This window comes from Phocoena phocoena, chromosome 8, assembly GCF_963924675.1.
Source record: "Phocoena phocoena chromosome 8, mPhoPho1.1, whole genome shotgun sequence".
NCBI classification, from domain to species: Eukaryota; Metazoa; Chordata; class Mammalia; order Artiodactyla; family Phocoenidae; genus Phocoena; species Phocoena phocoena.
In genome coordinates, this window is record NC_089226.1 from 101,432,755 (window position 1) to 101,450,367 (window position 17,613).

At 38.8% G+C, this 17,613-nt stretch overlaps 1 protein-coding gene across 1 annotated transcript in view; it reads left to right on the top strand.

The window, feature by feature from the left end:
* LOC136126380 (solute carrier family 22 member 10-like) overlaps positions 1 to 14,459 on the top strand; it is a 40,477-nt gene extending 26,018 nt beyond the window's left edge. The window contains exons 3-10 of the mRNA XM_065881484.1: positions 3,462 to 3,616; positions 3,719 to 3,887; positions 5,119 to 5,242; positions 5,708 to 5,823; positions 8,667 to 8,881; positions 10,942 to 11,050; positions 11,825 to 12,028; positions 14,399 to 14,459. Coding sequence (XP_065737556.1) covers positions 3,462 to 3,616; positions 3,719 to 3,887; positions 5,119 to 5,242; positions 5,708 to 5,823; positions 8,667 to 8,881; positions 10,942 to 11,050; positions 11,825 to 12,028; positions 14,399 to 14,459 — 1,153 coding nt within the window. The remainder of the gene's footprint in view (positions 1 to 3,461; positions 3,617 to 3,718; positions 3,888 to 5,118; positions 5,243 to 5,707; positions 5,824 to 8,666; positions 8,882 to 10,941; positions 11,051 to 11,824; positions 12,029 to 14,398) is intronic.
* The last annotated feature ends 3,154 nt before the right edge of the window (positions 14,460 to 17,613 follow it).

The following is a 17,613-nucleotide window of genomic DNA, read 5'->3' on the forward strand; positions in this document are numbered from 1 at the left end:
AACCATTTCCCCTAAAATCAGGAACAAGACAAGGATGCTCACTCTCACCACTATTATTCAACATAGTTTTGGAAGTTTTAGCCACAGCAATCAGAAACGACAAAGAAATAAAAGGAATCCAAATTGGAAAAGAAGAAGCAAACTCACTGTTTGCAGATGACCTGATACTATACATAGAAAATCCTAAAGATGCTACCAGGAAACTACCAGAGCTAATCAATGAATTTGGTAAAGTAGCATGATACAAAATGAATGCACAGAAAACTCTGGCATTCCTATACACTAATGATGAAAAGTCTGAAAGAGAAATTAAGGAAATACTCCCATTTACCACCGCAAGAAAAAGAAAAAAATACCTAGGAATAAACCTATCTACGGGGACAATAGACCTGTATGCAGAAAACTATAAGACACTGATGAAAGAAATTAAAGATGATACAAACAGATGGAGAGATATACCATGTTCTTGGATTGGAAGAATCAACATTGTGAAAATGACTATACTATGCAAAGCAATCTACAGATTCAATGCAATCCCTATCAAACTACCAATGGCATTTTTCACTGAACTAGAACAAAAAATTTCACAATTTGTATGGAAACACAAAAGACCCCAAATCACCAAAGCAATCTTGAGAAGAAAAATGGAGCTGGAGGAATCATGTTGCCTGGCTTCAGACTATACTACAAAGCTACACTAAACAGGACAGTATTGTACTGGCACAAAAACAGAAATATAGATCAATGGAACAGGATAGAAAGCCCAGAGATAAACCCACGCACATATGGTCACCTTACCTTTGATAAAGGAGGCAAGAATATACAATGCAGAAAAGACAGCCTCTTCAATAAGAAGTGCTGGGAAAACTGTACAGCTACATGTAAAAGAATGAAATTAAAACTTCCTAACACCATACACAAAAATAAACTCAAAATGGATTAAAGACCTGAATGTAAATGCAGACACTATAAAACTCTTAGAAGAAAACAGGAAAAACAGTGCTTGACATAAATCACAGCAAGATCCTTTTTGACCCACATCCTAGAGAAATGGAAATAAAAACAAAAATAAACAAGTGGGACCATATGAAACTTAAAAGCTTTTGCACAGCAAAGGAAACCATAAACAAGACGAAAAGACAACCCACAGAATGGGAGAAAATATTTGCAAATGAAGCAACTGACAAAGGATTAATCTCCAAAACATACAAGAAGCTCATCCAGCTCAATATCAAAAAAACAAACAACCCAATCCAAACATGGGCAGAAGACCTAAATAGACATTTCTCCAAAGAAGACATATGGATGGCCAACAAACACATGAAAGGATGCTCAACATCATTAATCATTAGAGAAATGCAAATCAAAACTACAATGACATATCACCTCACACTGGTCAGAATGGCCATCATCAAAAAATCTATAAACAATAAAAGCTGGTGTGGGTGTGGGGAAAAGGGAACACTCTTGCACTGTTGGTGGGAATGTAAATTGACACAGCCACTATGGAGAACAGTCTGGAGGTTCCTTAAAAAACTAAAAATAGAACTACCATAGGACCCAGCAATCCCAGTACTGGGCATATACCCTGAGAAAACCATAATTCAAAAAGAGTCATGTACCACAATGTTCATTGCAGCACTATTTACAATATCCAGGACATGGAAGCAACCTAAGTGTCCATCGACAGATGAATGGATAAAGAAGATGTTGCACATACATACAATGGAATATTACTCAGCCATAAAAAGAAACGAAATGGAGTTATTTGTAGTGAGGTGGATGGACCTAGCGTCTGTTATACAGACTGAAGTAAGTCAGAAAGAGAAAAACAAATACCATATGCTAACACATATATATGGAAGCTAAAAAAAAAAAAATCATTCTGAAGAACCTAGGGGAAGGACAGGAATAAAGACACAGACGTAGAGAATGGACTTGAGGACACGGGGAGGGGGAAGGGTAAGCTGGGAAGAAGTGAGAGAGTGGAAAGGACATATATACACTACCAAATGTAAAATAAATAGTGGGAAGCGGTTGCATCCCATGGGCAGATCAGCTCGGTGCTTTGTGATCACCTAGAGGGCTGGTATAGGGAGCATGGCAGGGAGATGCAAGAGGGAGGGTTTATGGGGATATATGTATCCATATAGCTAATTCACTTTGTGATACAGCAGAAACTAACACAACATTGTAAAGCAATTATACTCCAATAAAGATGTTTTAAAAAGTACATCTGTTTTTTTTTTTTTTTTTTTTTGCGGTACGCGGTCCTCTCACTGCTGTGGCCCCTCCCGTTGCGGAGCACAGGCTCCGGGCGCGCAGGCTCAGCGGCCATGGCTCACAGGCCCAGCCGCTCCGCGGGACGTGGGATCTTCCCGGACCGGGGCATGAACCCGTGTCCCCTGCATCGGCAGGCGTACTCTCAACCACTGCGCCACCAGGGAGGCCCAGTACATCTGTTTTTTAACTCACTCTGGTAATCTCTATCATTCGATGGAGTGTTTAGGTCATTAGCAATTAGTTTGATGTGATTGTTTTGGGATTTTCTTTCCATCTACCATTTCATTTTTTGCTTTCTAGATTATTTTCTTGATGATGATAGTGATTATGAACATGATTATTTGGTGTTGTGTTTGTTCTTATGTATCCCATTTTCTGTTTGGGGGGAAATTATCTGATTCTATTTTAAAATATTGCAGAGGAATTCCTAATACCAAACACTGTCTGTTTTTATTACAGACAATGGGCTTATATTTACATTACCACATCTCGTTTAGTCCACGTTGTCTCTACTAAGACCCTCTTTTCTTGATGCCCAATGAAAGGCAAAATTCACTTTTCCTTATTTGTCTTTCACATTCTTTTTCTCTTCATTCTCCATTTTACATAATTCTTTCCTGTGAGAGGTTGATATAATAGTCACTGTCTGGGTTATGGCGCTCCTATATTCTATTCTAGGAAAGCACATTACTTGAGGTTTATAAATACAGATTCAACAAAGAGTGACTCTTACATAAATCTTCAACAACTTTGATGCATTCCTTCACTGATCATTTGTATCAGTTGCATCTTCACCTGTCTGGTGCTAGAGACCAAAGTACACTTTTAGCTCACTATACAGACTCTCCACTATGGTAAATACATATGTTAGTACAATGAATGCTCATGATATATTCCAATTTCCAACATTGTAGTTTCTTTCGTATGGTATCACTTCCTGTCAGAGTCCTCCTGGGGATTGGATGATGAAGTTTTAGTCATGTTAGTCTGTAAACCAGAGTGTTAATATGAAGCGATTTCCGTTGTTGATTTAGCTCTTGTTTACTCAAGGTTTCAGGTACAAAGAATCACTTGCTAAAACATTGTCTAAATTTCAATGTATGCTTTGTTTTCTTAATTTTTTTTTTACCACAAATTATCATTGCTCCCATAATCTAACCTGCCTCTCTGTTTCTTAGGTTTGGGAGAAAGTTGATTCTCAGGTGGTGTTTGCTCCAGCTCGCCATCTCTGGGACCTGTGCAGCCTTTGCTCCCACCTTCCTCATTTACTGCTCACTACGCTTCTGGTCAGGTTGTTCTGCTGTGGTCATCATAACAAATAACTGGATGCTCAGTAAGTCAACAGTTTTGATTTTCTTGATTTTCCAAGCCTTGAATTTAACCTTGAAATTTCACCCTCACGTGACATTAATATCCCAACTGGGTTTTCTTTCAGTTGTAGAGTGGACAAGGTCCCAGTCAAAAGCCATGGTAATAACATTGATAACCTGTGCCATTAGTATTGGACAGATAATGCTGGGAGGACTGGCTTTTGTCTTTCGAGACTGGCATACCCTGCAGCTGGTGGTGTCTATACCATTCTTTGTCTTCTTTTTCTCCTCAAGGTATGAGCCTCTCTCTCACTCCACTTAAGGGAACCTAGGATGAAAATGCATATTGAATTGGGATGTACTGATTTTCTTATTCCCTGGACCATTTCCTGTTGTTTTGACCTAAACCAGCATTTCTCATCTGTTCACTCTGATCAATTTGAGATTTGAGAAGTAGAATAGGGAGTAACAGTGATCTTCCTTCCAGGGAGCTCGAGGTATTTTCTGCCATTTTCTTCCTAAGTCTTACCCAGTATTGTGGTCCTTGAGTTATTCCAATATTATTTTTCTTATAGACTTGAAGATATACCTTCAATTTTTTGGCTTTGGAATGAATAAGGTACAATAAAGTTTTCCATGATTTTCTATGTTGCAGATGCAATTGGATAAAGGAAGAGGCAGAAAATTTATTCATAGAGCAATTTAACAAAATAGCAACAGAATTTCTCCAGAAGTGAAAATGACACGCAGATTGGATGACTTACGTTACGTGTTCAACACTCCCTCTTCCCTTAAATAATTTTAACAAATATTTATTTATGGATAATTCCATCCCTACACTTAAAACCACTCTAGGGAGAATTAGCTTTAGTAGATCGCAGAAAGATGACTACAGGATTTATACAGTGAGATGAGTACAGAGAGAAAGAAGAGTGTAATCCATGTCAGACTCATCCGCTAAGTCATTCTATTCTCATAACAAGGAAGATGTGCTTATTGTTTCCATTTAGTTATAAGAAAACTAAAGCAGATGTAAATAAGTGACTCATTTATGTAGTTAGTTACCAACACTTCTGGTAGTGGCAGGAGTATTCGCAATATTTATTGGCCTAAAAGTTTACATAATTTGGGGACTTCTTTTTTCAAAATAATATACATTATATACACTATATATAATAATATATATATAATATACATTATATATACTATATATAGAATATATACTATGGCACAAATTTGCCAGATCTCATGCTAAGCTTTGGAAGGGAATTATGCAAGTGAGGGGCTCTCAAACTTAAGCTTCATAAGCCTCTTGGAAAATCTCCTGGTGAATAAGCAGAGGGGCAATTTGAAAACAAGGTCTGTGATCCTATGCATGTAGTACATTTTTTGCCTTCCATCTAATATCCACCACTTCAGTTGGTGGTGGATATTGGATGGAAGGCAAAAAGCGTATGTTGTAATTAACCATAGGACAAATAAGCAAGAGATAGCTGACCACACGAGTGTGCCCTTCTTTCATCAGGTGGCTGGTGGAATCTGCTCGGTGGCTGATTATCACCAATAAACCAGACGAGGGCTTAAAGGAACTTAAAAAAGTTGCACACAGAAATGGAATAAAGAATGCTGAAGCAGCCCTGAACATGGAGGTGAGCAGGAAGGGGAAGGTGGTTATTGGGTTGGAGAGAAGATACAAATTGACACGTGCCTTCTCCTTATTATAGACAAACTGCTTTTCTAACAAGGGCAGCTAGTTGAGAATGCAAATTCCCTGGTCTTTCATGGCCATCTCATAGAAAAGAAGCTGTGAGCACTGTACAGAACTTCTTCCTATAGCTCAGTTCCTGATCTGACTCTACACCCTATGTACTCTTCTGGGTGCCCTGCCCACCTCTGTGGCCTCATTTTCAAAATATCATTGTTGCCGTTTAATTTCCTGGAGTCTCCCTTAACTCCCTGCATCCTTCTTCATACCATGTTCACTCCTGTGATTGCATGTGTAATATGTTATGTTATAAAGAAAGGGAACACATCTCTCCTCTCCTATCGGGTGCCAGTACTCATCGCAATACCTGGCACTGTGTTGGCAAATGACACGTTTGTCCTTCTTGAAGGGTTTGAGAGCGACCATGCAGGAGGAGCTGGAGGCCGCACAGACCAAAACCACTGTATTTGACTTGTTCCGCACACCCAACCTGCGTAAGAGGATCTGTCTCCTGCTCTGTGTGAGGTGGGCGCCATGCAGTGCATGACGACATTCAAAGAGTGGGGACATGAATCTAGGTATTTCATAGGTCTTAACAGTGCTGTGAGAGGGAGGCGCTGATTTGGAGAAAAAATGAGGAAATCACACCAAATAACACTCACATGAAACTGATTATATGATGAAAAGTTAGTTAGTCATATCACACTATCAGTCTTTTCTCTGGAGATTGATGTTGAGAACTTCCATCACAGTACAGATTTGGGCACTTAATTTTCTGCATTTTTCTTTCAATTTTAATTGCAGCAAACGTTGCAAACAGAAACATGAAGAGGTCAGAAATATCTACAAAGCAATGAATATGTCAGTATGTAAAAAGGTAGCCAACATACAGATCAAGATAGAAAATCCTAATTCCCCAAGACTTCCCCTCAGCTCTCTGGTTCAGCAATATTCACCGCCTCCACACCTTTGCCCGACTCTGTTCTCTGCTCACCGCCCTCTCCCGTGCCAAATAAAACCTAACAGTGGTTCTGATCTCCTTCACTGGAGATGAGTGTTGCCTGACCTTGACCTTCACATAATATAAATGATAGAAGGGTTCTGTGACAGGCCGTCTCTCCTCATGCCCATTCATGAAGATTCATCCATTCTGTTGCGTGACAGTAGGTTGTTCTCCTCCCTAGTGCTTTAGTCTCCATTGGATGAATACACGACAACTTCTTTATGTACTTCAATACTGATGGACTTTTATTTCTTTCCAATTTGGATACAGTTTTTTTGTGTGTTAGCACAAGGGCTTCTGTTAAAGTCGCGCTCTATCTCTTGAGGGGATATAAGTATTTACTTTGGTATCGTCAGGAGGAGAAATTTTAAATTCTGAATTTTTGAAGATTTACACACATGGACGAAAAGCACACAGGACGATAAACACCCACTGCCAAGCTTAAGAAAGTGACTACTGAATAGTATAATTTATCCTTCCCGGACATATCCTAGTAGACTGCGTATTCATTTAACTACATTGTGCTTTTTGACCTTTTCATATCCACTAGGACACAGACGTACGTTTCTGAATTCTAGATAATCAGAGTGGAAGGAAAAAAGTACATACAATGATAAAGAGAAGACCTGTTTGCAATTGCTGTGTTCTGTGATGGTTTCTTCTATTTTCTTTTTAAACATCTTTATTGGAGTATAATTGCTTTACAATGGTGTGTTAGTTTCTGCTTTATAACAAAGTGAATCAGTTATACATATACATATGTTCCCATATCTCTTCCCTCTTGCATCTCCCTCCCTTCCACCCTCCCTATCCCACCCCTCTAGGTGGTCACAAAGCACCGAGCTGATCTCCCTGTGCTATGCGGCTGCTTCCCACTAGCTATCTATTTTACGTTTGGTAGTGTATATCTGTCCATGCCACTCTTTCACTTTGTCCCAGCTTACCTTTCCCCCTCCCCATATCCTCAAGTCCACTCTCTAGTAGGTCTGCATCTTTATTCCTGTCTTGTCCCTAGGTTCTTTTGACCTTTTTTTTTTCTTTTTCTTTTTTTACATTCCATATATATGTGTTAGCATACGGTATTTGTTTCTCTCTTTCTGACTTACTTCACTCTGTATGACAGTCTCTAGATCCATCCACCTCACTACAAATAACTCAGTTTTGTTCCTTTTTATGGCTGAGTAATATTCCATTGTGTATATGTGCCACATCTTCTTTATCCATTCATCTGTTGATGGACACTTAGGTTGCTTCCATGTCCTGGATATTGTAAATAGAACTGCAGTGAACGTTTTGGTACATGACTATTTTTGAATTGTGGTTTTCTCAGGGTATATGCCCAGTAGTGGGATTGCTGGGTCATATGGTAGTTCTATTTGTAGTTTTCTAAGGAACCTCCATACTGTTCTCCACAGTGGCTGTATCAATTTACATTCCCACCAACAGTGCAAGAGGGTTCCCTTTTCTCCACACCCTCTCCAGCATTTATTGTTTGTAGATTTTTTTGATGATGGCCATTCTGACCGGTGTGAGATGATACCTCATTGTAGTTTTGATTTGCATTTCTCTAATGATTAACGATGTTGAGCATTCTTTCATGTGTTTGTTGGCAGTCTGTATATCTTCTTTGGAGAAATGTCTGTTTAGTGTGATGGTTTCTTCTATTGCAATACCTAAATCTGTCTCTCTCTGGGTGAAATAGATCTTTTATGTGGGCTCCTTTCCCTTAGATGCTCTTTGGGTAGAAGGTAGATCCTCAGTGGGAATCTTTGATTCCATTTCTGATGGTACAGTTGGTATATGTTTGCTTTCCTGAATTCTTACATTTTCTTTTAGCCCCAAGAACTCTGATATGAACTTTAAATTTCCCAGAACTGTGTTTGAAACCAGGATACTATGCTCCCAGTCAAGGGGACACAGGTAGTTTCTTTGCAGTTTCAGTCACTAGCTGAGAAAAGGGAAATGCTTTACAGTATTGGGGTTGGCGGAATAGAGGGAGGACTCACAGCATACAGACAACTCTCAAAAAGAAATGATTTCCCTAAATTTTAAGTTTTAATGCTTATATATTCAAATTCTCTGTACCATCCAGTTTGGTGATTGAGTCAGGTTATGTTTGCCCGTCACTGCTAACTCTATGCTTAGGGACTCAAAAAAAAGAAGGACAAAAGGAATATCATTTTCCTTTATAACCATGTTATTTTAATGGTAACTTCATCACCCTAAAAGGAAGTGTTATACAAATCAGACTACACCTTAATTGTTAAACATTGATCATTGGCTGCCTGGGTCAATATAATAATCGACTGCAACATGTTGGCTCTAAATCTTACAGCTTGTGTCTTTCCTCTTTTGTTCACTACAGATTTGCAAGCACAATACCCGTTTTTGGCATCTTTATCAATCTACAGCACTTTGGGAGCAATATTTTCCTGTTCCAGGTAATCTTTGGAGTTCTCACTGCCTTAGCCCGATGTCTTGCACTTCTAGTATTGAATTATATGGGCCGTCGACCAACCCAGATGCTTTTCATGTTCCTGGTGGGACTTTCCATTTTGACCAACACGTTTGTGCCCCAAGGTGAGAGAAGACTGGACTTTGGGGAAAAAAGTCTCTTTTTCCCACCCTTCAGGGATTGTATTGGTCACACTTGTCTGAAGTCAGGTTTAAAAAGAGGTACCAGGGGCTTCCCTGGTGGCGCAGTGGTTGAGAGTCAGCCTGCCGCTGCAGGGGACACGGGTGCGTGCCCTGGTCCGGGAAGATCCCACATGTCGCGGAGCAGCTACGCCCGTGAGCCATGGCCGCTGAGCCTGCGCGTCTGGAGCCTGTGCTCCGCAACAGGAGAGGCCACAACAGTGAGAGGCCCGCGTACCGAAAAAAAAAAAAAAAGAGGTACCAGTTATGTGCTAAGTATTCCCCCAAACCAATCTGATGGTTTATGAGAAATTCTGCTAAAAATTTTTTGGGAAAAAAACTAAAGGTCAGCGAGGGGCAAATCAGGCATATGTTCATCTCATCACATTGGGAAGTGTCTTAAACTGGTACAATTTATCCCAGATTATTTCTCTAGGACAGCAATTGTTTACCTGCCTTTTGTCCATTCACACTTCAAATAACAAACATGGAGGGGTGAGGCCTTGCAATGATCCCCCAGGTGAGGACACAGCATGGTCCCTCCCTCTGTTTGGGTTCTTCATTACCAGCTTTGATGACTAGTCACTTCCCCGTCTCTACATACCCACATATGAGTGTGGTGTTAAGTCACCATGACTGCTGCTCTTGCTCATGAGAGTCTCCCAGAAAATGAAAAAAATCCCCCTTTTTCAAGGAATGAAGGAGTGAACAGTAGGAATAGAATTTAAGCAGATTAAAATCCTTGTCCGGGGCTTCCCTGGTGGCGCAGTGGTTGAGAATCTGCCTGCCAATGCAGGGGACACGGGTTCGAGCCCTGGTCTGGGAAATCCCACATCCCACTAGGCCCGTGAGCCACAACTACTGAGCCTGCGCGTCTGGAGCCTGTGCTCCGCAACAAGAGAGGCTGCGATAGTGAGAGGCCCGCGCACCGCGATGAAGAGTGGCCCCCGCTTGCCGCAACTAGAGAAAGCCCTCGCACAGAAACGAAGACCCAACACAGCCAAAAATAAATAAATTAATTAAAATAGGTATTAAAAAAAAATCCTTGTCCATTCCCTGTTAGATTACTTTACAAGTTAATAGAAAAATGATATGTAACGATTAGTAGAACCTTAGTGAGCTCTATGCTTCACCATCTCCCAATGCAAGAATATGCTTCACAGCATTACAGGTGGGTGGACTCTGCTCTTTAGAATATCATTAATGATGCAGGCTTACTCCCTTACACGAGAGTTCTTTCCAATATTATAAAGCTATAATTAGATTTCTTTTTATACTGTGCAGAAAACTGTTTCTCTGAAATTTTTTTTAGTGGTTCCAAATTCTTTTTTTCCAAATAGAAGTTTCCATTCTTGGTTCCTCATGTCTAACATTGATGTAGATCCAGCTTCTCTTCAGCCTGTCCACTAACAGAAGAGCCCTGTCCTTCTGTTACTCTCTTGTACCATACTCACCCCATGGCAATGCTGTATCTACACTAGGTTGACTGACTCATTGAGGTTTGTCTGGGACTTTCCAGGTTTTATTAATGAAAATCTCACATTGCTAAAACCTCCTAATTCCCAGGAAAACCAGGATGACTGGTCACTTTAAATTCTGCTCTTTAATTGTAAAGTCCTCAAGGTTAAAGCTGAGGCTTAGACACAGTAATTGTCCACATGACAGTCCTACCTTCTATAATAAGCATAGAGCAAGTACTGGACAGAATAACTAAAAGCAAATTTCTGCCACACTCACCTTTTCTTCTTCTTCTCTGGCAAATCTCGGATATACAGAGAGATTTGCTACAATTAACTGAGATAATTTTATGTACATTTTACAACCTCTGTTGATAACTTTATCTTTCTCAGTTTATAAAAGACTCCATGATCCTGCTACTGTAATATTTTCTACAATCTATTTCAAACATACAAATAACCCGTAGAGTTGTTTGTCCTGAATAAATTTGGTGGTTGCTGATTCCTTTAACACAGCTTTCTTAATCTCACTGGTCTTCCTCTCTCTAGAAATGCAGACCCTGTGTGTGACTTTGGCAAGTGTGGGAATCAGCTGTGGTGCCGCTTCTATCACCAGTTATTCTGTCCACTGTAATGAACTCATCCCCACTCTCCTCAGGTATGAGGATTTTTTATATCCTTCCAACGCCTGAGTAAAGATTGATATATAGTGTCCAGTAGTTTAATATAATTTGTGATTTAGGAAAGGGACCAGGAAAATGTTCTAATTCCACTAATAATAAGGTAGTAGTTGCCCATTTGTAAGTTCCAATTATGAGTGTAAAACAGAAATATAAAGCACCAAACATATTAGAAAATAAAAACAAACAAAAAAAGTGGATTTAACCTTAATTACTGTGTACTTGAGGTTGACTTTGGATATGGATTTTCTAAAAAGTGACTTTTTATTGTTTATCATCTAATAACTGTAAACTGTACTACTAGAATAGAAAATGAAAAATCAAAAACAAAGAACTTTGAATATCCCTCCAGGGCCAAAAAATAGGACTTTCCCAGCTAATTGATGCTTATTGTGGAATAACATAATAAGAAATGTTAATTATAAAGCAATTATTTGTAATAGTAATAGTAACAATATACTAAAAAACAATTATCACCAAAGTTTATCAGAAAAGCTGACTTGGTGCCATGTACCATACTAAGCAGTACTTCAATACATCTGTTTTTATTAAAATGATGAAAATGGGTCTTAACACATTTTGACCCTTTCAAAGACAGCTAGAAAATCACAGAGCAAAAACAAGTGTTTCGTGAAGCCCACATATGTAATAATTGTGTTTTAGTGTGTTCCATAATCACATCAAAATAATAGATCATAAGTTACATGTGTGGATTTTTACTGGATTATTATGTATTCTTGTTTATCTTTCAGGGCAAAAGCTTTGGGATTAGATGTAATGGCTAGTAGGTGTGGGTCAGCACTGGCTCCCCTCTTGATGACCCTGGTGGTGTATCTACCCACTCTGCCCTGGATCATCTATGGAGTATGTCCCATTATCGCGAGTCTTGTTGTCCCTTTCCAACCTGAAACCAGAAATCTGCTTCTGCTTGACACCATCCAGGATGTGGAAAATAAGTGAGTAATGCTTCTAGCCATCCCCTGGGAGAGACTGTGTGCTTTGGATCTGTGAGTGAGAAAGACAAAACACAGGGTGGGTCCCTTAGATCACGGGAAAGGCTGAGCCTGCTGGGATACTTCCATCTTGGGCCATGGCCTTCACAAGTGGCAAGGTCATTTCTAACCATTGTGAGTTCCAGTCTAGACTGCAGAGATTCCTCTCTGCCCTGTTCTCATTGGTAGTTTTAGTGCTGAAGAGACAGTAATTAGCTCTACTGTGAGGGCATATCCTACCTGCCCTTATGATAGTATTTCATGATCCTCAGATCCATAAGAGCAGGGGATATAAAGGGAAAAGAAATGGGATGACCAGTGAAGGAACAATGTTAGGAAGATCATGTTGAATTAAAGACTCTTTGATGATGGCCATTCTGAAAATCTACAAACAACAAATGCTGGAGAGGGTGTGGAGAAAAGGGAACCCTCCTGCACTGTTGGTGGGAATGTAAATTGATACAGCCACTATGGAAAACAGTATGGAGGTTCCTTAAAAAACTAAAAATAGAGCTACCATATGACCCAGCAATCCCACTACTGGGCATATACTCTGAGAAAACCATAATTCAAAGAGTCATGTACCACAATGTTCATTGCAGCACTGTTTACAATATCCAGGACATGGAAGCAACCTAAGTGTCCATCGACAGATGAATGGATAAAGAAGATGTGTCACATATATACAACGGAATATTACTCAGCCATAAAAAGAAATGAAATTGAGTTATTTGTAGTGAGGTGGATGGACCTAGAGTCTGTCACACAGAGTGAAGTAAGTCAGAAAGAGGAAAACAAATACCGTACGCTAACACATGTATATGAAATCTAAAAAAAAAAAAGGTTCTGAAGAACCTAGGGGCAGGACAGGAACAAAGATGCAGATGTAGAAAATGGACTTGAGGACACGGGAAGGGGGAAGGGTAAGCTGGGACGAAGTGAGAGAGTGGCATGGACATGTATACACTACCAAATGTTAAATAGATAGCTAGTGGGAAGTAGCCACACAGCACAGGGAGATCAGCTCGGTGCTTTGTGACCACCTAAAGAGATGGGATAGGGAGGGTGAGAGGGAGACACAAGAGGGAGGAGATATGGGGATATATGTGTATATATAGCTGATTCACTTTGTCCTACAGCAGAAACTAACACACCATTGTAAAGCAATTATACTCCATTAAAGATGCTAAAAAATTTTTTTAAAGAAAAAATATAAAGACTCTCTTTGAAAAGATAATAAAGAAATAAATCTTGTGTAGGTGCTTGTAAGATTCAGGCAAATTTTGTCACTACAAGTAATGGAAAGTATCAAGGATAGGGGAAAAAAGAAACTAGTAAAAGTCTTTTAATATGAGAAATATGCTATCTTCGTAACCTAGGGCCTCAATAATAAAGTTCCACAAACTGAGTGAATTAAACAACAGAAATGTATTGTCTCACAGTTCTGGAGCCTGGAAGTCTGAGCTGAAGTTGTTGGCAGGGCCATGCTCCCTCTGAAGGCTCTAGAGAAGGGTCTGTTCCAGGTCTGTCCTGGTTTCTGGTAGTTCCTTGGCTTGTGGCAGCTTAACTCCAATCTCCACATGGCATCTCCCTGGCATGTCTCTACATCCAAATATCCCCTTTGTATAATGACACCAATCAAATTGGTTTAGGGGCCCAACCTACTCCAGTATGACTTCATCTTAATTAATTATATCTGCAAGAACCATGTTTCTAAATATGGCAATCTCATATTCTGAGATACTGAGAGTTAAGGCTTCAGCATATGAATTTTTTTTTTTTTTTTTTGCGGTACGCGGGCCTCTCACTGTTGTGGCCTCTCCCGTTGCGGAGCACAGGCTCCGGACGCGCAGGCTCAGCGGCCATGGCTCACGGGCCCACCCACTCCGCGGCATGTGGGATCTTCCCGGACAAGGGCACGAACCCGCGTCCCCTGCATCGGCAGGCGGACTCCCAACCACTGCGCCACCTAGGAAGCCCCAGCATATGAATTTTTGAAGGGACACATTTCACTGCATAACAAATGGGGCTAAGATTTTCAGCTCACCCCTTGACTTTCCAAAGGTGTCTTTGGTCAGAGGTCTAAAAAGACCAAGTGAGAGTAGCACTTTCTAACTGCTTTCTTGGGTCTGCACAGTCAGCAGAGCCTTTTGCAGGATGAGTGTCAATCTCTCATGGATTTTACTGGATTATAAAAAGCTGATGGTTAAGGATCAGTTTGTACTTGTGCACGGATGGCATCCAAACTTACTTTTATTATTTTCTATTTTTTAATGTGTGTTTTTATTTGCTAACTCGTTGGTTGATTTGATTTTTTCTGTTTTGTTTTTCCAGCAAACAATTCTCGAGAGAAGCACATGAAAAAGATTTCTACATTAAAGTGACAAAATTTTAAGTGGATTTCATGAGATGACTGGTGAGGAAAATAAAAATATGAAGAAGAAAATGGGAGTTTTCCTTTATCTTTACATACTAGCAAGAAAGTATACTGGAACATGAATCTCATTTACAATCATGGCATTAATTTGCAATTAAACATATGATGTCTTGGAACATGTAATTCCATGATCAGAAAAATGGTGCCCACATAGAATGTTAGGAAACATTTTTTTCCTCTTCTATTCCTGAAGGAGTTGGCGTAAAATGGGTAATATGTCTTCCTTAAATATTTGGTAAAATTTTCAGTGAAGATACCTGTAGTTTTCTTTGTGGGAGAATGTTTAACTATAAATTTATTTCATGTAATAGATATAGGGCTATTTAGTTTATCTTTTTCTTCATTAATAGTTTCTCTCCTTATCATGGATTTTATTTTCCTATAACTTTACTTACCTAATTTTTGATGGATGCCAAGTACTGTGTCTTAACTTCTTGGATGCTAGATACTTTTTATTCCTAAAAATATTATTGAGTTGTTTGGGATATGCCTAAGTGACTTGAAAACACTGATCTTTTTGGGTCTGGGGGAAATCCTGTGGAGTGTCTACCAGGCAGCTGTTTGGACTCATCCACAGGCTATCAATACTGGTAAGGGGCTGAAGAACCATGGGCAAAAGGACTGTCTGGAGTTATCTCCTGGTTTGCTCACCAAATATGTAACCAAACCAGGTTTATTTGCCCGTAGAACAACAAGCCAAACACTGAGTCACTGACGTTTGCAACAGAGAAAGTGTTATTTGTGAGGTAGCCAAGTGAGGACACAGGAGAATAAATCTCAGATATGCATCTCCAAAGGCCAGAGGCTTGAGATATTTATGATATAAAGAAGCAGAGTGGTCTCAGGCATTTGGAAAGGTGATTGGAGATTGGGGAAAGATGAAGTAACTCATTTCTGTGCAGGCCCAGCTTTAGGGTCAGTGGGCTCAACTAGTCTTAGCCAGGTGTATTGGGCAGGAGCTGACTCCAAATTTTTGGAAAACAGCTTAAGCCCCCATTACTACAGTGACTCATACATCAGAAGTATTATCTATAGGGGTGGTTAGAAGTCTGATGATAAATTATGTAGGGTTCGTGAAGTTTGGAGGGTTTGTATTTAGAGAAAGGGGAAAAAATACAAAAGAAGTAGGCTTAATCAGTAAAGGCAGGTTACAAGCAGAGGGTTTTCTAAGAAACTGTTCCCTTATCTGCTGCTCTGTTAGACGCATTCAATGATTTCTGTTAAACACCAGCTTCCATTAATCCTATGGAGCATGGTTTCATAATTTCTCCCTCTTCATCATCTTTCTCTCTCTTGCTACCAAACTTTATGTGTTTCTCTGCTTCCTGTTAATTTCCCTTTTGTCCTATTCTTTATTTTTTCTTTAAAAAAATTTTAATTACGGAACTTAATTATCTACAGAAAACAGTTTTTAAAAGACACATATATACACCATATATACCAAAATTAAACATATATGACTAGTTTGCTGTGGTACAGAGCTTCCCTTAAAAAAGGAGGAGGGTTCTGATCCTGAAGAAGATAAAGTAAGCATACTGAATCTGTTCTCTTTTGACTAAATGCACCATGAAAGAACTCATGGGGCAACTATTCTAGACTGTGAAAGTATATATAGTAATATATTAACATGTCTTAAAAATAATAGCACAAAGTGGATGGGGGAGGAAATAGAACTCTATAGGAGTAAAGTTTCTATATATTATGGAATTCAGTGAGTATAAATATGAAGTAGGTTCTGATAGCTTATGCTGTGTATTATAACCTCTAGAGCAACTACTGAGAAACCACTGAGAAAAAAAAGAGTTTAAAATACTTAAATAAATTAAATGATACACTAGAAAATATTTACTTTAAAGGTGGTATCAAAAGAGGACTAGAGGAATGAAATAGTCATGAGACAGAAAGAAAAATAAAATCAAAATAATTGATGTGATTCCAACTGTATCAATAATAATATTTACAATCTAATTAAAAGCAGAGACTGGCTGGATGAGAAACAAAAATATCCAACTCTATGTTGTCTAGAGGAAATGTACTTTAGACCTGATACCAATAGGTTGAAAGTAAAAGGATAGAAAAAGAAATACCACTCAGACCGTAACTGCAAGATAGCTGGCGTGACTATATAAATATCATACAAAACAGACTTTCAGACAACAACTGTGACTAAAGCAAAATCTGCACATTTTAGGATGATAAATAGGTCAATTAATCGAGAAGATATAAGAATTATAAATGTGCATAAATGTAACAACAGAACCCTAAAATAGATGAAGCAAAAACTGACAGAACTGAAGGTAGAAATAGAAAATTCAAACAATAATAGTTGGAAACATCAATATCCTGCTAAATATAATGGATAGAACCTTTGTTAGAAGGTCAGGAAGTGTAAAGAAGGTTTGAACAATGCTATAAACAAAGAAGACCTAACAAGTATAGAATACTTCACCTAAAACATCACAGTACATATTCTCAAGAGCTCATGGAACATTCTCCAGAATAGACCATAAATTAGTCCATCAAGCAAGCCTTTAGACACAGTAAAGGACGGAAATAATGCAAAATATGTTCTTTGACCACAATAGAATTAAATTAGAAATCAACAATATAAATTTTGAGAAATTTACAAATATGAGGAATTAAGTTATACACTTCTACCTAACCATTAGTTAAAGAAGAAATCACATGGAAAATTAGAGAACTTTTCAAGATGAATGAACAGGAAAACATAACATAGCAAAACTTTTAGGATGCACTAAAGCAATTCTTAGGGGAAAAGACATGGAAGAAAATGACTATATTAAAGAAAAAGAAAGAGCACAAATCAGTAATCTAACCTTCAATCTTTGAACTTGAAAAAGAAGAGAAAACTAAATCCAAAGAAAGCAGAAGGAAGGTAATAACATTAGTACAAAGATAAAAAAGAGAGAGATAATAGAAAAACAATGGAGAACAATCAGTGAAACCAAATCGATTCTTTGAAAAGGTGAACAAAATAGGGTGAATAAACTTTAAGTGTCTTAACTAAGAAAAGAATTAGAAGAGACTCAAGTTTCTAAAATCATAAATAAAAAAGAGCAGATAGGTAATCCTGTGAACAACTGAATGCCAA